The 19,856-nt window shown below is 35.0% G+C and overlaps 2 protein-coding genes and 2 long non-coding RNA genes across 4 annotated transcripts; 1 reads left to right on the forward strand and 3 right to left on the reverse strand.

Moving 5' to 3' along the window:
• Positions 1-1,105: 1,105 nt before the first annotated feature.
• On the forward strand, positions 1,106-9,822 carry LOC140049897 (cyclic nucleotide-binding domain-containing protein 2-like). The gene is made up of 15 exons (XM_072094850.1): positions 1,106-1,219; positions 1,333-1,406; positions 1,619-1,739; positions 2,271-2,345; positions 2,938-3,026; positions 3,338-3,411; positions 4,333-4,573; positions 5,139-5,216; positions 5,514-5,574; positions 5,977-6,079; positions 6,875-6,993; positions 7,270-7,461; positions 8,547-8,666; positions 9,026-9,079; positions 9,222-9,822. Exons 1-15 carry the CDS (start codon positions 1,106-1,108, stop codon positions 9,450-9,452), a joined length of 1,746 nt encoding a protein of 581 aa, XP_071950951.1. The 3' UTR covers positions 9,453-9,822.
• Positions 9,823-9,829: 7 nt separating this feature from the next.
• LOC140049898 (uncharacterized) lies at positions 9,830-12,962 on the reverse strand. Its single transcript, XM_072094851.1, has 6 exons — positions 12,942-12,962; positions 12,039-12,239; positions 11,684-11,759; positions 11,359-11,429; positions 10,645-10,788; positions 9,830-9,970 (listed from the first exon to the last, which is right to left on the reverse strand). The coding sequence occupies exons 1-6, from the start codon at positions 12,960-12,962 to the stop codon at positions 9,830-9,832; spliced, it is 654 nt and encodes a 217-aa protein (XP_071950952.1).
• A 499-nt stretch (positions 12,963-13,461) lies between these two features.
• On the reverse strand, positions 13,462-15,207 carry LOC140050134 (uncharacterized). The gene is made up of 3 exons (XR_011845366.1): positions 15,183-15,207; positions 14,327-14,418; positions 13,462-13,559 (listed from the first exon to the last, which is right to left on the reverse strand). It is a non-coding gene; the product is annotated as an uncharacterized lncRNA (long non-coding RNA).
• Positions 15,208-15,240: 33 nt separating this feature from the next.
• Positions 15,241-15,991, reverse strand: LOC140050135 (uncharacterized). The gene is made up of 3 exons (XR_011845367.1): positions 15,956-15,991; positions 15,437-15,536; positions 15,241-15,255 (listed from the first exon to the last, which is right to left on the reverse strand). It is a non-coding gene; the product is annotated as an uncharacterized lncRNA (long non-coding RNA).
• Positions 15,992-19,856: the final 3,865 nt, after the last annotated feature.

The raw sequence follows: 19,856 nt of genomic DNA on the forward strand, positions 1-19,856 counted from the left end.
TACTAGAAATAGTCTAAAGCTCTGTCTACACATCAAGAAAAATGTTATATGCCTAAATATGGTAATGACACGACATCATATGTCCATATATAGGCACATCACATTCTTTGTCACATAAAGTTTGACAGTGTAGACAGAGCTTTACTTTTCGTGAATATGTTTGTTTTCAGTGACTCAATCAATGCAGCTTAACACCAAAGACGCGTTCTTGTTGAATAGCAATGAATCTTGACACAGACCACGAGTTAGAACGCGTTCAACATTCGTCAACGCCGCACATCAAAAGACGAAATGCTGTTGGAGACATTACGGAAAATCTACACTCATCTCTACCAAACACACCAAACCACCACCACCATCCGGTAACACTCGTAGCACCAACCGGAAGTTACCATAGAATACCGGTACACAGACATACGCACCTAGCACGGAGTCCTATATTTGGAAAAAGGGTAAGCGACTGTTTAAGGTTTTCAGATAAAACCGGGAGGAAATTTGTCGTCAATCTGGATTTTGACGAACCATCTTGTAACTATTGATATAAAGTTTGTAACTAATTGTTTTTCTTACTCAAGAGATCTGTTGGGACATATTAACATAATTAGAATGGCCTAAAAACGTCAATATCTTGTAGGCTAGACTTGCCCTAAGTCTGAATTGTCTTTTTTATGTTAGTCCACCAGTCAGCGTTGCGACGTCTGCCTGAAACAGAGTAGTATACATATGAAACGCTATATGTGCCAAAATATTTATGCTTTTACTAAATATTAAGTATAAACTTCGTCTAGAATCAAACGTTAATTTACAAACGACCTATCACGTAACATGAGATAACAAAAACAACTCAACCAGAAGAACACGCCTAAACATCACGCATTTCCGTTTACTGAAAATTAATTTATCAACGTCAATACAATTAATGGGGTTTCAAATGTTTTGTTCTATTTCTGGATGTACAATGTTCACAACATACACATTGACATCATGACGTCATGGGTCTTACATTACGTGTAAACATTCGTGACTTGAATAAAAGTTCATGTTATATATGTACTAAACCTGAACGACAAAAGGAAGTCGTAGTCCGTCAGGCCATTCGTCAACAATGTCGATGGAAGTATACGCTAGAAGCCGCCGCAAACGGTTAAAGTATAAATCTGAACCGAAGATACTACCATCCGATAATGGGAGCAGCGAGTTAAACTGTAAAAATGCAAACGTAAATATTTAGTATTGTTTAGGCCTTAGTATTTCTGGTTGTTGTTGACGGAATGGCACGTTAAATAAGTAACACTACGGCTGCATATTACTGTTATTTTTTTTTCATTACAGGCAAAGATAAAGTTCATCAAAGCCGTAAAGGTCGTCATATGTTTAGTAAAGTTTTTCGCAATTATTTTTAAAAAGTAAGTTATGTGTACACTATTAAGCCGTATTGTTAAATAGACCTAGCGTAAAGTGTTAGTATCAATTGATGGTAAATGGAAGATTACTAGTTACACATTTATATATACAAAGTCTGTTTTTTTACAGGAAGTCAAATGGGATATAAACGAAAGAGAACAATTTTATTCAACAAACTAGTCAACTAAAAAGTGTTAAAATTTTGTTTTTTTAGAACTAAGAACCAACCAAAGGAGACAATGTCCTTTACTGAGATTGCGCAGAACTTAGAATCAGACACAATGAAATACTCAGGTCTGTCGTTTGACCCCAGAATGTACAAAGCAAAACGAGAGGTATGTCAGCAATATTTTAAAAAACTGGTAACAAATTCGGAAGTGTATTTAACAGATTTTTCATAAATTATAAACGTTATAATAGACTAATCAATACTGAATCCTGCTTGGTTTAAAGGCGTAAATGAACCCCAAGCGAGTTGAACAATCACAAGCGACAGCGTTACTTCCAAAATATTATATCACCCACCCAAATACCAGATCCAAAAACAAAAAAAACCACTCTCAAACTTAGCTAAATTTATTCATGAAATTTGTATTTGTGTTAGTTAGATGTTGCTTTTCGATATATCAATTATGTATAAGATCAAATATTTATGTCTGGAAGTGTTTAGTTATTTGTTTTTTTTATAAGATTGAAAGAATGTTCTTTCATACCCTGAAAAAGGGTCGATAAAGATATAAAGGAATCATTGTCATTGTCATTGTCCATCGCGTCGTGTGATTGGTCAAATTACTTGCGTTGCGCTTACGTCCTAGTGGGAATCAAGAATATTATTAATTATTTCGTAACATTTTGTATTTTGTTAGATAAATCTTAGTAATGATGTGAAGAACGTTCTTACTGTTCCAAGTGTTTATAGATCAACAGAGCAATTACAAACGGTAAGAATTACACAATTACACCACTTTGACCAAAAATTGGATCTTAAACAAAAATTATTTACATGAAAAAACTGTAATTTAAAGCAAAAAATTGTCAAATTGGCTGCCAACCAAAAGATTTTTGATTGAATTTAACCATTTATTATGTTATTTTATAAGTGAAAATATTATTTTGTTAATCTTTTTTCTACGGAAGTGATTAACTTTATTAAAACTACAAAATAACCTAATCAAAGTATGATTTAAATAATTTAAATTTTTCATGTTTTTGGGGGACAATACATCTTTAATAGAGGTTGGTAGTGTTAAAACATAATATATACCCCCTTTGTCTGTTTCTGAGAAAGTGTTTTCTTAATAGGGTTCCCAATGGTGTCTAGGAACTCAGATCTAGAAAACTCTGATTTTCTAGACACCCGGTTCTCAATGGAGGGGTTCCATTGTAATAGGTGGTAATTCACTAATTTACAATTATAAAGAAACCAGTTTAATAAATTCGTATTTATATGCGCATTCAAATTTTAGTAAAACAATTTAGCCGAAAATATAGCCTCAAAAGTATAGGCCTTTCACGATTTTGCTGTTCTTTTAGGCACTTTATGGCTTACAAACAATGAAATCGTTTGCCGAGTATCCACTACATATGCAAGAAAAACTGGTAAAAGTGGCATGGTTTGAAAGGTAAGGATTTGAACTTGCTTATATTATAAATTATTAGTAATGTAACTAGAAAAGATACCTCCCCACTCCCCCAACCTACCTATGAGCGATTTTAAAGGAGCAAATTCAATATTGCAACAAGGTAAGCATTGTTGAATTTATTACAATAAAGATAGCAAATAATAAAATAAAGAAAATAAAAAAACAGCACTATGAGCACTATACATTGTTTAAGTTATTAAAAATTATCTGTTGATAATTTTTTTTTCATTTCAAATTTGGGGTTTTTAGTGTACGGTATTACATCACGTGTTCTTTTATTATTTTTACAGCGTACCTGCAAACAGGGTTATTATTCGACAAGGGCATTACGCTGAGAACTTTTACTTTATCATTTCTGGATCAGGTATAGAACACTCAATCAGTCAATAACGATTAATAACTATGGTTAACATGATTAATTAACAGCTCTGAGACTTTCCTCAGTGCTCCCTTTTTATGTTTCACTGAAAGGAATAAATAAATAAAATAATAATACCAAATATTGACCGGTTATGCGAAAGGACATTATAGAAAGTACATACGCATTACTTCTCATAGACCGCTTACTATTTATAGTCAATAAAGTCAAAATCATAATATAGGAGCTATAGTAAATAGTGTTAGTGATCGTCAAACAAACGAAACTTTCAATATTTATTCCGCTGAGATTGATGAATAACTTGGCTGTCACCTATCGATCTATCACACATCCATCACACAAAGGAAAGGTGTAAAGCTAAACTCGTTTAAGCGGCAGTGAGCAGGATAAATACAATGTCAATTGTAAACATAGAAACCGAGGCGGTAATGTCTTAATTGTCGTTTTCCCCCAAGAGCTGGGAAAGAGCGTGACCCCATGGTTTTAAAAATATAATTTAAGCGAAGGACCTAAAGGTTAGTTCTTTCATATATAAACATATTGAATGACAACATATTATGTTGCCATTCAATATGCTTAAATATTGAATTCCTACACATTAAAATATTCGAATAACACAATTTTTTTTTATAATTGTTACATTACACTGTATTATTCTATCTTTAAGAAGGTTGGATTCGCCACTTAAAATATTTGTTAAGGGCATTTGGGCATAGATCTGCTCACAGCAGTCACATACAGTACCATTCATGAAATCATCTACCCTTGCGCACGTACTGTCCGCAGAAAAAGCGTGTGTCAATATAACATTCCGCGATGGATCGATTACGTAACTTACTGTTTAGAATAGCAGCTACTTCCTGCTAAATTTCTAATAATAATATATACTCTTTACCTCCTTTTCAGTAATTGTTACAATATTAGAACAGAACCACACGACGGGTGAAGCAAGTCTCCGAACTGCTGCTGTTTTAAGGAAGGGTAGCTCCTTTGGAGAGCTAGCGTTACTGCACCATTCAAAGCGCACCGCTACGGTATCGAGCCAGGGAGCCGTCGAGTTGTTAGCAATTGGCAGGGACGACTTTTTTAGGATTTTTATGAGAGGGCAAAAACCCGGCGAAGAACCCGAACACATTAAATTCTTAAGGTCAGAAATTAAAAATATCTTCAAAGCATATTTAAAATATTGTACTTACTGATTATATAACTGTATTCGTATTATTATTTCGAAATAATCAATGCGACTACTGACTTATAAAAAACTAGAATGCGCATGCGTAATTGTTTTCTAAAGTTTAAAAAAAACGCATAAAATAATGGCTGCAATTTCGTAAATTAAACAAGAAAAAGCATAAACACAATAGCAAGTATTTTTTAAATATTTTTTTTTAAATTTACACGTAATTTGGATGAATGAATGATACAAAAATATCACTACCAAAGTTTATTTATTTTGTTTATTTTTATTTAAAGATATATTGTCCCCCTAAAAAAATATTAAAAAAAATTTTTTTTTGAATATGTTATTTTAATGTCACATAATAGTTATTCACTCTCACAAAAAATTTTTTCTTATGGAAGTGAACAACTTCATTAAAACTGCAAAATGGCCTATTCAAAGTCCGATTTTAAAAATCTTTATTTTTCATGATTTTGGGGGACAATACATCTTTAAATAAAAATAATTATTATATTTTGTGTTTGGTTCTCAGACCGTTACCTTTTATGAAAGAATGGCCAACGGAAACATTGATAGAGCACCCTGAAATGTGCTTATTTCACTTTTACAAGTAAGTAAAGAAATATATAAATACTCATGTAGAAATTATACATTTCGGAAACACGCCGAACGTTTTGCAAGAGAGCTTTTTCAACTGAAGTTTATCTTAATTTTATTATGCTGTCGGTCGGAAGTTCGGCAACATTTCGGTGTCAATCAAAGAAATACAAAAGTAGGGAAAGCTCTCGAAAAAAACGGTAAAAGCACCAGCTGATTAATCTTAATCTGTAAACATTTTTGTTTAAAACGTCATCATTACATCCTTTCCGAAGCTCATTTTTTTCCCCGAAATATTTAATTTCTGTAGACGTGGACAAGTTATTGTAAAAGATAGCAACTCATCCGATTGGATTTACATTGTAAAATCGGTAAGTTGTAACAATTAAAACCCAAGTAATTTTGTTGATGTTCGTATAAGGAGATAAAATAAGCAACAATTATTGTAATGTTTTAGGGCATACCGTTAAAACTTAGTTCACACTAGGACGCAACGCAAGACGTAAGCGAAAAATATTTGACCAATCACGACGCGATGGATTATCCGAATTGTCGCGTGTCGTTGGTCAATTCGCCTGCGTTGCGTGTACGCTCGTTCGCCGCGTCCAATGTAAATCGGGCTTAAGAATTTCTAGTTGTTTGTTTTGCAGGGCCGCGATGGACTATCCGAATTGTCGCGTGTCATTGGTCAATTCGCCTGCGTTGCGTGTACGCTCCGTTCGCCGTGTCCAATGTAAATCGGGCTTAAGAATTTCTAATTGTTTGTTTTACAGGGCAGTTGCCAAGTAATGAAACAACTCAAAGCTGTGAAACCAAAGATGCAACCATTAGAAAAGAAGAAGATTTCGTTACCAAAGATTCGAGATGATTTACAAAGTAAGGCTCTACATTACACAATACATATTAAATTATGTTATACAATATTGTTGTTGAGAAGCAACAGACTACCATACGTTAGTTATAGATACAATTTCAGTAAACAGCAAAACTCTATTACGGGGATACCTTCGATACGAAGTGTTCACTTATAAGAGCTGTCCCATGAATAAAGTAATGTATCGAAGAATCATTCGTTTCGCTGGAAATTGTCCTCTGAATAGGGGTGTACTCGGAGGTGTTCCCTGGAGGAGGAGGATGAGTTATACTTCTACTTAGAAAATTTGGGCAATATTGAATCACGTAAAAAAACAACGATATAGGTCAATGATATAGTACAATAATCCAAAATCATTTCAGGATGCAATCTAGGAGTGTTAGTAGGCCTAATAACATACGGTGCACATCCCGTCTATATCCGATCAATGTGCAGCCACTTGACTTAAATCCGTCCGGGTGTCATCCGATTTGATACCATGCAAGCAAAGTGCGCTCGCTCTTCCAAAAGCGTGGTTCCCACTAGAACGCAACGCAACGAGGTATTGACGCAACGTGCTGTATTGCGTAATCAGAAGTGGGAACCGACGACGCAACAGTGCTGCAAAAATCGCAGGTTTGATTTCACGTGGGCGGGGGCAAACACAATTATTAGAAGGGCATTTTCTTCCGTTGCGTAGGTTGCGTTACGATTCGTCGCTAGTGCGAACCAAGCTTAAGTGAGGTACGTAGATCCTGCACAGCTTGGAAATAAATTTAAATATGTATATCTGAAAATTTTACTATGTTGTTTTACAGGTACATCGAGTACAGATGACATACCGGTGAATGCAACACGCACAAAGCTAAGATTTGACCGAGACCACACTATACACAATTTACCAAGACCATCAATTGCAGAAAGCGACACAACCAGCGTAAGTGTTCATAATTAGGTTTATCGCAAATAGCGTGCGCGACGCATGGTGGGAAGGGTTTGGGAGCAAACGTCACAACGAGTATGTCCGTGATTTGTTGTTTGTACGTACGCGTCGTGACGTTTGCTCCCAAACCTTCCCATCATGCATTGTGCAATGAAGTTCCTCGGTAAACCACGCTATTTTTGATAAATCTTCATAAGGTAGTGGTCTGATAATACTAAAAAAATATTATGAAAAAAATCAATGACAATTATAACATCGTTTCTTTTCTAGATTTTTGATGATTTCAAAATACCTCACGATGTGTTTTTGACGCGATCTAAAACGGTAGAAAACATGTCTTATAACCAGTTTGACTCAAATAATAACATAGTTCCGAAGTTAGACCCAATGCGAGGGATTAGACCGACAAATAAATCGTATTCTAAGAGCAACTTTCACCTAAACAAGACGTTGCCAGGCGATGTAAGTATAGGTGAAGAAAACCACCAATAAATAATGAAATCCCCCAACAACGACGAGCTTAGAGTGTGACAACATCGTCGAAAAGATACTGTATCTTAGCACACGATACTGTACGAAAACCGAGCTTTCGTTTTAGGACGGCAGACGAAGAAGACGGCTGTGTAAAGTGGACGTAATACGTGTTGTCTTCTTCATCTGCCGTTCCGAAAGAAAACGAATGCCCGCTATTTAAGGATGACATGAACATGAAACAAACTCAGAAATCAAACTTTGTATAAAATACGATGTGCCAATAATATGGACCCGATGCCATACCATATTTGGTCATATCACTAGTCTGATAGTGTAAACAGAGGTTAAGAACAAATGCTATCAAGAAGGTCATGTCAGGCCTACATTGATAAGATAATACAGGAGGGGAATGGGCGTACGTTACAATACAATACATCACTTGTTAACCATTTGTTATGCTCGTCGTTGTTAACAGAATCTAAATGTTCGTTATAATAAATATACTGATCTGATTGGTCAATAGTCGTGTAGACTATTCCATTTTTGATTTTACACCAGTACGGTACGAAGGAACACCAAGGGTATTATTCTTACTGTTACTTATATCAATCCACTGATCTGATTGGTCAATAGTCGTGTCGACTATTCCATTTTTGATTTTACACCAGTACGGTATAAAGGAACATCAAGGCCTTTATTCTTACTGTTACTTATATAAACCCACTGATCTGATTGGTCAATAGTCGTGTAGACTATTCCATTTTTTATTTTACACCAGTACGGTATAAAGGAACACTAAGGCCTTTATTCTTACTGTTACTTATATAAACCCACTGATCTGATTGGTCAATAGTTGTGTCGACTATTCCATTTCTGGTTTTACACCAGTACGGTATAAAGGAACATCATCAAGGCCTTTATTCTTACTGTTACTTATATAAATCCACTGATCTGATTGGTTAATAGTCGTGTCGACTTTTCCATTTCAGATTTTACACTAGTACGGTACGGAACACCAATATTATTTATACTGTTATAATACATCATTGGGATATTCGTCTTTGTTATTTTAGATGGACACAGGGTATATCAGAATATTAGAAAACAAATCAAAACCGTGTAACTCAGCAAGCGGTAAATTAGGTGTCGTCGTATTCGTGCACATAGAGACTCTTCAGAGAAAAGATGTGTTTGTGAGTATTATTTCATATACATATATACATTTTTTCATACAACTAAAAAATACGGAACTTTCGCCGACGCGATCATGTTCCGAATATGAGCACTGTTTCTATAACTTGACAGTATTATTTATATACATAATTATATACATTAAATGTCAACGGCAAGTACGTCAAACCAAGGAAGAGGTAATTTTACTCTTCTCTGATAACACATAACAAACTTGTCTTTATACAATATATTGGAATTTTGGTATTTGCAGGGAAATCATTTGTACAAACAGAAACTTATCAAGTGCGTGTTATTTCCATTAATAGAATATCGCTCATTTTTTTCATTTATAATAAGTCTCTTATAATATATTTTTTAGGGATTATCAACAATCAGGCAAGAATTATTACACCCGCAGACTGGAGTAAGTCTCGTAAGTATTAGACTAAGGCTATACATCCATCCACTATTGGAGAGATGACGTAATGCATCATTTACATAAATTCTAGGTCCTAGCAAATCCAACGCTTCCCATGCATTGGCTCATCACGTTTTCTTCTCTCTCATCCATCCAGGTCAGTAGAGGAGCCGAATGTGTGATGATAAACAAAGAGTTCTTTATAAAACATGCAAGCGAACGGGTTCTCAGGAACATCAGGAGCATATGTAACCCGTATCCTTCTTCAAGAAGACTCCAAAAACGTTTAGAACATCACGCTGTGTGGAACGAATTTAAAAACGAAGCTGTTGTCTCAATAATTCAAGACAAACGAAGAATGCGAGAACATACAACAATTCATAAATAATGACAATAGAAAATAATTTATGATCTAAAAAAGGACATTTTAACGCGGGTATTTAAAGCATTGATTTAGATATTTTTATAACCTCCATTCAGTCAACCCCTAAAACTCAATCATCGTCGTACAACGAGGCCCGACGAACCGTCTCTTCGGGAGAAAATTAAACATGTTCAAAGTTCTCCCGACGACATAAACTCTACACCCGACGCTATTCCAAGACGCTATATCTCGTCGGGATTCAACTCAGACAGCACCGACGATTCGTCAGGCCTCGTCGTACGATGCTGTCTTTATAAGGGACACTTTGATAGGTCCAAAAGGTGTCCCCTTAATAGGGGTTTTACTGTACTTACACATACGGGAGTAAATCTACAATACTGTTACCGAGGAGAGTCGCCTTCCTTAGTTTTAGTTCTAATTTTATCAACTGATTTCATTAACGTAGATTTCTTAAACCGTTCCCATTCGGCGTTGAGATGGAATTGGTGTTGGAGCACATCTGGGCTAGGATATGGACGTATCTAATATGAAAAAGAAAATACGAAAAAAATACTTGATATAATGAGTAAATAAATGTAGACAGTCTCATGAAATGTTGGTTGTGTGTTTGACTCCTGGACGATACCGTACATTGTATATGCGGATAATATAGAGTTAAAGCTATGTTATTGGAAATACGAATTAGGCCTACGGTAGTTTTTTCAGATTAGCCGACTTGTTACATTAGCAGACTTGTTACATTAGCCGACTTGACACATTATAGTACTCAATCTGTATGGTGTCTTAACCTAATCTGTAAAGTGTTGGTTGTGAGTTTGAAATTAAATTATTATACTTGCCTGTGTATGCGGATATAGTGTTCGGACTACGTTACAAAAAATACGAATTTGTTTTCCCGAGTTCATCCGATTTAGCCGACCGAAGTTTACTGTCATTGTGTCTTAATTTACTCTGTAAAATGTTGGTTGTAAGTTTGACTCTTAAATAACACCGTACATTAAATGTTTATACTTTTCTGTCTATTCGGATATAAGGTTAGAAGGGCTATGTTGCTATAAGAAACACGAATTTGTTTTTCCCGAGTTCATCCGATTAGCCGACTTATACAGAAGTTTATTAGAAAAAACACACCTTATCGTTTTTTCAATATTGTGTAATGTGCTATCATTGTGTATTAATTTCTCTTAATACTTACCGTTCGTAGATAATGTTCCCGTAGATCATCTGAAAGGTGTTGGATAAAAAATCGCTTAGAGATTAAAATACACTCCGCTCCGTCTGACACAAGCGCCGAACACAAAGGAACTAGAATATCTTTGAAAATTAATTCCGCCATTCCCTAGCAAATTAAATTGTATTTCAAGTAAAAAATAGCGTCATAGTTTTATAACCAATTTTTTATATAACAGTTGTATACTCGAACTATATAAAATATCGCCTCTATTAGTAGAAGGCCTTCAGTATTATTAAATATAGATATGTATTATTTTTTAATTGCCTTGCATAACTATTATACAGAAGATGAAACATTCTCAATTTAATTTTACATGGTTAAGTTTGGTTCACACTAGGACGTAAACGCAACGCAAGCGTGTTGACCAGTTCGAATAATCCATCGCTTGTGATTGGTCAAACTTACTTCCGCCGCGTTAAGTCCTTGTGATGCATCTCTTGTGGTGAGAACCAAGCATTACCGCAAAGTTATTATTATATATATAGCAAGCTAGTAGTATAATTAAATACTTTCGGGTGGCCAAACAAAGTTTCCGCTGAATAGGGGTTGGCAAAAGTATTAAAACATATTATTGCCCCTCATTTTTTAGTGTTTCATTAATGGAGGTGTACACTGAATAGGGTTGCATGTACTCAACTTTTTTACTTCCAACTTTTACCTTATACTATTACTTACAAATATATCACCAACGTTAAGTTTCCCCAACTGGATATAGCAGCTCTGACATATTATATCTTCAGTTGTCCCTAATATGAAGAAATGGCAACTATAATATTTCAGAAGGCGGTTGTTACGTAACCAACGAAACATCGAGACTTTCTCAAAAACAAACTTTATTTATTTTTTGTACTGCAAACTTTAGAACTAGAACGCAACGCAAAGATGTAAGCCGTGACGCGGATTACGTCATTGTGTTGCGTCCTAGTGCAAACTAAGCTTTACTGATAACCCAATATTGTACTATATCGTAATCAGAAAATGACTGTAGTACATTTTTTACCAAATTTATTATGATTTCCCACAGAGCAGTCAATACACAAGGACGAGTCCAGACGTTGTAAAATTCGGCACGAACCCTATGAAACAAAAACAGGTTTTTTTTACCATAAAGGAACAGACAAGTGGTAACGATAGGCGGAAAACAGCGTAGCTTGTTCCACGTATAATCTGTATCTATCCTGAGCGATAAATGCCCGTCCGCTCCGTGTTGTGTGTAAATGGTCATATGGAATAACATTGATTCTATATTTTTATTACCGTTGCCGCTCGTCTGTGTAAAATGGCCGTTATGCTTTTCATTTTAACTTGTTCGCATAATAATGTTCCGTTGTCAACAAAATGACGTTTTTACTTACCGATTTGATTACGTACAACCATTTTGAAGCCACGCTGTCGGGTGTGATGATCTTCCCCCGACGAAAGTATGTAAATAAGCAAGTATTTGGTTTTTCGAAAGGTAGTTTATGAACTGGCCAATCAGAGAGTTGCTGGACAGTACGTAGGAATTCTATTACCTCAGGTGGCTGTTTGGTTTGAACGAAAATCGCCAAGAAATCCTATAATTATTATTATAAAATATTAATTGGTTGACATAGAAAACGAGTAACATAAAACTAAGGAAACCACGATATGTAAAACCCTTATTTCCAATATTCTTTACAAATTATATAGTGGTATATACTAATAATACTTAGTTAAGCGTAACCTCACCTAAAACTAATGATTGAACTGAATAAAATGTGTAACTTAGTAAAGTATTTATATGTTTTTCTACATACCAAAAACTAATTTCTTCTAAATTTTCTTTTCAAGATAAAGACTTTTGTTTCCGAACCTAACACCTAGCAATTTGTAGACTATACTTCTAATATAATTCTTATGGCCAATTTACACAGACAAGCGGTAACGGTAAGTGGAAACCCCGCTCCGCGTTGTCATAATAATATAGATTCTATATTTCTATTACCATTCCCGCTCGTCTGTGTAAATTGGCCTTAAAACTTGGTTCCCATTAAGCGTGGTTCCCACTAGCGACGCAACGCAAGGACGTAACGCAACGTAAGTAAAGCGTGGTTCCCACTAGCGACGCAACACAAGGACGTATACACGTGTATAATGTATCTTACCTCTCTGTCAATGGCGAGCAATTCAACGTTATTCTGGCACCTGACGCTTGCATTACGGGTAGCATGATGAATTAAAGCAAGCTCCTAAAAAATAATAATGCTGGCTCTAAAAATGTTCAATAGTCTATTTACCAGGTGTCCCATCTTTCCCATGATTGTTTAAAGCGTGGTTCCCACTAGCGACGCAACGCAAGGCCGTAACGCAACGCAAGTGGATTGACCAATCACAAGCGATGGCTTATTCGCTTGTGATTGCTAACTGTCTATAACTTCGCTTGTCATTGGTTAAAACGCTTGCGTTGCGTTTACGTCCTTGCGTTACGTTCTAGTGGGAACCAAGCTTAACGGCGCAACGCAACGACGTATTGACGCAAAGTGCTGCATTGCGTAATCACAAGTGGGAACCGACGACGCAACAGTGCTGCAAACATCGCAGGTTTGATTTCACGCAGGCGGGGGAAAACACAATTATTGGAAGGGCATTTTCTTACGTTGCGTAGGTTGCGTCGCTATTGAAGGAACCACGCTTTAAATCAGGTATATGTTTTCACAGAATAGATTTGTTCGTAAAGAAAACAAAGGCCTACCCCAAAACTGTCACCATTTCGTAGGAAAGCCACGTCATCAGTCCTCTTCTCGCCAGTAACCGGGTGTTTACTTGTGACATTCACAACTGCCGTCCCAGACAAGATTAGGTAAAACTGTTCGGCTCTATGTCCCTGGCGTATTATCAACCTTCCTTCTTCAAAACTAGGAAAGATTATTGAAAATTATATGGAGATGATACCATATAAACTCTATTTTGTCGTCATAAAAGAACAAACAATATACTTACGTATGATACTTTTTAACTACTAAAGACGAATTCATATCGACGAGCGGTAACCATTTACACAAGGAGTGCGCAGCGGATAAGCGGTTCTCGCTAAGGATAGATACACCTTGAGCCTTGAGCCTTGAGCACTCTGGAGTGGTATGTGCGCTATACAAATCTTATTATTATTATTATTATTATTATTATTATACAGGTTGTACGTGGAACAAACTACGCGGTTTTCCACTTACCGTTACCGCTCGTCTGTGTAAATTGGCCTTAAGACAGTAGGTCTAATTGCGTCAAGGACCAAGTCAGACGGTTGGCCCTGTCGCTGAAAGCTTAGTATATATACTTTGCGAAACATTCGTTTTTTAACCTAATACATATTGAAATACATACAGTACAGCACATGTTTTCCTATTGGTTTACCAGCCACTTAAGCGAGTTGACCAAGCGACTGTTCGAAAATCCCATTGCTTGTGATTGATCAAATCACTTAAGCTTGGTTCCCACTAGAACGTAACACAAAGACGTAAACGCAACGCAAGCGTTTCAACCAATGACAAGCGAAGTTATAGACAGTTAGCAATCACAAGCGAATAAGCCATCGCTTGTGATTTGTCAATTCACTTGCGTTGCGTTACGTCATTGCGTTGGTCCCTAGTGGGAACCAAGGTTTAGTTTGTTCTTGCAAACTCACCTCTCAAACCATCCTACTCGGACGATTGATTGCTGCATCTTGACGGGAAATTCCCTGAAGGTTGCCATACACATGTGTAAAGAAACCAGTGCCTAGAACAAAATATAAACAATAATATACTCTGTCTTATAAAATAAAAAGACTATACAGTATTTACTATTGGTTTGTACATTTAGAAGTGTATTGTAGGTCATAATTGTTTTGTTTTTTTGTCTTGTGTGGGTTCGTCCCACTTTTATTATAGTTCTATAAATATAATAATATATGTATATATGCACATTTATATAATTCTGTTATTTATAAGGTACATTGTTAAAAAAATACATATCTTTTGAACAGTATATACATAAGACTAAGATTATTTTGATGTTAAGAAGTAACCACATTTACATTCATATACATTTTTAAAAATACAATTAATTAAAATATGTCGATGGCAGTAAACTGACGATAAAAATTGATTTAAAAAAAACGTACTTATGAAAAAGTTATTATTGTTGTTTTATTCTGTTCGTGTCCATTGTCTGGGTAGAGAGGCTATAAACTCAGGGGAAGAATATAAAGAATCTTCCCTTTTCACCAAGAAAAAATGGATGAGATGAAAACGAAGAATGCAAAAGCTTGAAAAAAGGGTGTTTAGAATGGATAGGATGGAATGATATATATAATGAAAACCGTAAGGTTAGAGTCCATACACATAACATAATTGTTAGTATAATAATATGCGGCAGTCTTTCACAAGTTTTTACTTCTTTGATTCAACCTTTCTTGATTTAAATACGTTTTTCCTTATTATATTTTTATGTTGTATAAAAATAAATAAAGGTATTGATTCCTTAATTGATAAAACACTTACGGTTTTAATATCTTCTTCTGAGCGATTTTCCGGCAATTGTATCAGTATTTGTTTCACATCTTTGTTCAGTTGTCTCTTTATAAAGAAAAACGTAAACAAAAATGGTAAACAGAATGAAATGATACGGTTAAAATATATCAATGTAATCAGGAGTAATAGAACAGTATTATATACAAGAAACGGTCGCAGTGTAAATAGCCATTTCATTAGATCTTTATTACGACTAGTTACCGTACAATGATGACGTTTTTTACCTGTCGTTTTGCTTTGTAATAGCTGACGTCAAATGCCAATTCAGAAGTGTCTTCTTTGTTCGTGGTAGTATAGCCAAAACTAAGGGCAATATTTTTCCTTCTAGAAAATTAAAATTAACAACATTTTTATTTCATACTATAACAAAAAATGTAAATTTCAGTGTTTTTAAGCACTACTCAATGTAGACACAATAACGAGTTAAGCTCTGGCCTAACTATTCACCGACGTTATGATGCGGATTTTATCCTACTTTGCTAAAGTGTGGTTCCCACTAGAACGCAACGCAGCGACGTATCGACGCAAAGTGCTGTATTACGTAATCACAAGTGGGAACCGACGACGCAACAGTGCTGCAAACATCGCAGGTTTGCTTTCACGCAGGCGCGGCGGGGGGAAAACAATTATTGGAAGGGCATTTTCTTACGTTGCGTAGGTTGCGTTACGTTGCGTATCTAGTGGGAACCAAGCTTAAAAATCAAATCAGTACACTCCTGTTGAATAGGTCTACTATACTTTACCGGTTTGGATTTGCCGTCAGAATTATCTGAACTTTCCGTACTGCTTTCCGAAAACGGTCTAAACTCTAAAATGAAAAATTACCTAAGTTGTAACAAAACAATTAAACATTTCAGCACATTTCATGGCACAGTCAAGTGTACTTATGGTATTATATGCCTTACGCCCGTATTCTTAAACCGAACTTTAGTCGTAGTTCGAGCTAAAACTAAAAAAATGACGTAAAACTAAAAAAATGACGTAAAAAACGTAACAGTCATTGAGTTGTTATATTGGCCAGATATTGAAGAATGAAATATCTATATTTATATTAGCTTAATTAAATATACATTGGTATAAGTTACAATAATGAAAATCATCTTTATTTACAACTGTATACAAATTACATTATTTTCTTCGCGCAAGTCCGACTTGAACTACGTCACGCCATAGCGACAATTAAATGGGCCGGGAGATGCGGCAATTCACCACGCAATGTAATGTTTAGGGGGCCTAGCGCTTTCTTGTCACGCTATGAAGTACGTGGTTCGTCTCGATCAAACTTTGTTGGAGGCCTAGAAAATATGAAAGTTACCGTACCGCCATGGTTCCTAAATATATTTTGAAGATTTTGTTTGTTGTTAATCAAAAGTACTTCACTGTTAAATTAATACTGATCTTGTTCTAATAATTAACGATTAAAATTATTTTTCATGTATATAGGCTAGTCCTGATGCGTAAAAAGTTTTGTAAGAAAATGGAAAGTGATCAATTCGCACAATTTCGTCTGCTCCTCAAAATACTCTCTTGTCATTGGCCAATGTTTAGCCTTTGTTACCCAGACGTGTGCAACTCGACTAAAAGCTCGACTTCATTAAGTCGAACTATAAACTTCGACTACTTCGTTTTTTAATCGAATTTGAAGTAATAGCTCGAACTACGACTTTTTCAAGTCGAACTTCGAACTACGACTAAAGTCCGGTTTAAGAATACGGGCGTAAGACTTGTATATACAATACTATTGTGACGGTACTGTTACTTTTATACATTCACATTTATTCAGCAATATATATTTACATTGTTATATTATACAATATTACAGGGATCTTACAGACAAAAAAGGGTTTATTTTATGTAGTCTTAAGACCCTTTGAAAATTAATTATCACAAAGAAAATCATGAAGTTATATACAAGTTGAGAAAGAAAAAAAAATATCGGAAAATTAAAGTTAAATGACGTATACTCACATTTATTTTATCACTACCTGTTCGGTGCTTGGTAACGGGTCTTGTAATAGCAAAATATGCTTGTAGCGAGTGTGCAGGCCAGGAAATCTGGGCATTGCGTCGTAGGTTTTCCATCGCAATAGTAGGCCTATCTTATCACCCCCAAGTAGGCCTAGCTTAGCAAATCAACAAGACTGTGGTACCCCATTAGCACCGGTTCGTTAAATCAACCTTCCACCATTTAGCACATCATTGAAATGTTTTTTCTTGTGTGTGCTTTAACATTATGAACAACTCGCATGTTGCCTAGGTTTTCAATGTATCTTGAAAAAATGTTAACATTTCTAACAACGGAGAAGATCCTGGATGGCCGAAAGGCGTTATTATTACCACACTTAACATTGATAAATGTATTGTTTCGTTTCGGGTTAGGTACCTGTTTTTAGTATGTACCTTTTATATTGTAATTATTTTTTATTCAGCAAAGGCAAAACGGTATAACCAAAGAGCTTTCGCTAGTCAATTATTTACACCTGATTAACAAATATAATACTGTCCAGTGCAAACGATTTTGATAATATAATTATACAATAATGTAAGAAAACACAATAATGACAAAAAGAAAGAGGTGGGCCAGCATTAATCAGTATCTCGATAATAGTAGTTCAGTTATATTTTTTACGAAATTAATTTTTGATGTATTATTTTTTATGTCGAGTGATAAATTATTCCAAAATTTTGTGCCAGTAAACGAAATTCTAAATTAACCAGCCATAGTACGGGCTTTTGGGATAGATAAGTTATTACCTTTTTTAAACCTATGAGGGTTTTAAGGAACCAGAAAGTTTACTTTTTAAACGGATGAGCTACAATGTTAATTTGAAGGTTATAATAAAGATCAGTTCGCCCTCTATAGTTATATTTCTATTAGCAGTTGTTTCTTTCATTTCAACAAAATGCTAGAGAACCCTTTGTGTTATTGTTGTCGCAATAATTGCGGCGGATTATTTTTAACGTGTTTGTTTGTGGAAATGAAAAAGAGAATGATTTTTTTACTCCATGCTTACACGAAAATTCAATCCACAGTAAACTTTTAAAGCAAATATGCCAAGACACCAACTTATAGTTATGCAATCAGTGTAATAATAAAGTATTGTTTTTCTAACTCAAGAAAAAACACACGCCCACTGTGGTGAAAGAGAAACACTTTATCACTTTGTGTTCAATTGTACTAGATTAACTAATACTAGAAATTCAATATTTAAAAGACTTAGAGAAGAGCTATACCGCAATGATTTACATAAAATCTGGGAGCTATTTACATCAAGCTCTGATGAACTTAAACACCATCTATTTTTTGACAATCTCGAAATCCATAACGAATACCAAATTGCAACAACAGAATCTATACCCCATGTTAATTATGAAATGACAAGTAATATCTTTGACAAATTTTATAAATTATTCTTAACAATTGCATGGAAAGAACGCAATGAAATTTATAATACTTTTTAATTACTTGATTGATTTTTGTACTACATATTTAAATATACAGTACTTTTTACTCTAATTTGTACTTTAATTTCAGTATTGTTTTTGTTTGTTTTCCTTTTTTATCACTTGTACTTTCATTTATATTGTAATCAATTAAGTGTTTACTATTATTTGTGTATTATATTATTTTGTTGCACATCCCTTGTGGATAGTGCCTCTGTTAAAAAAGAGATACAATAAAGTTATTATAACACTGTCATTTAAGTAACCTGTACATGAAACGTAAAGAATGACAATACTGCACTCGAACCCACGACCTCCAGATCACTCATACATGGAGTCTCACCCGAGAATTACTTGAGAATTTGTTCGCAAGTATTCTCAAATGTAGTTAGTATGAAGTACAAATTACGTCACAGTAGGGCAAAACATCTGACCAATTACTCAACTCCATGACGCATAGCTACTCCACAGTAGTTTAATACAATTACAATACTGCATGTGTAATCAATGAATAGAAATTGCATTGAAACATAAATAAAATGTAATTTTATGAGATATAAAAATGTTTAGTAAAGACTATTTCGAGTTTTGTTAATATCAAGATGAAAACACCTTTTGATCTTTAGAACCTTTCCCCCAACTCATCAAATAACAAACTAATAATAAGTCTTTAGCCTAGTAATAATTATATCGTTGTCCCCAGTGCTAACATATTGCCTCGCAACCCCACGCCCAGGACCCAACTGCGTGCCTGCCTTTTGTTAACGGATTAACAAAAGCACCGACAAGACTAAGACAGCAATACCTAATCATTAAAGATTCATTAATGGTGTATACAGAGGTAATCAAAGGAAAACAAGGTAGAGAATACCAAGAGACACAAAAGGCACATTTAACAATGAACGATCGTTTTCCAATCAATAGCACAATTAATTACAAAATAACGTGTAGATGTTGAACGACCGAAGATGCAATACACATTTTAAGATAATTACACACTGTACTACACCTCAACTTAGGTAGCAACACCTACATTACCTCTATTTTATTTTGTCTTTCCGCAGTTATTATTACTTATATGTGCTTTTAATCGAATATATGTAACCGTTTTTTATAATAATTGGACCCTATTTCAGGATCGTTATCTTGCGATTGGCCGGGGTATGATATGATTACGATTCGATACGGTAGCCGCTGAAC

Source organism: Antedon mediterranea, chromosome 5 (genome assembly GCF_964355755.1).
Source record: "Antedon mediterranea chromosome 5, ecAntMedi1.1, whole genome shotgun sequence".
NCBI classification, from domain to species: Eukaryota; Metazoa; Echinodermata; class Crinoidea; order Comatulida; family Antedonidae; genus Antedon; species Antedon mediterranea.

Coding starts and splice junctions, on each gene's coding strand:
- LOC140049897 (XM_072094850.1), top strand. CDS start 1,106: ATGTCGATGGAAGTATACGCTAGAAGCCGCCGCAAACGGTTAAAGTAT. Junction 1,740..2,270: donor TGTACAAAGCAAAACGAGAG/GTATGTCAGCAA, acceptor GTATTTTGTTAG/ATAAATCTTAGTAATGATGT. Junction 3,027..3,337: donor AAAGTGGCATGGTTTGAAAG/GTAAGGATTTGA, acceptor TTATTTTTACAG/CGTACCTGCAAACAGGGTTA.
- LOC140049898 (XM_072094851.1), bottom strand. CDS start 12,962: ATGGGAAAGATGGGACACCTG. Junction 10,789..11,358: donor TTAACGTTGGTGATATATTT/GTAAGTAATAGT, acceptor TTAATTTGCTAG/GGAATGGCGGAATTAATTTT. Junction 9,971..10,644: donor GGGAACATTATCTACGAACG/GTAAGTATTAAG, acceptor TTTTCATATTAG/ATACGTCCATATCCTAGCCC.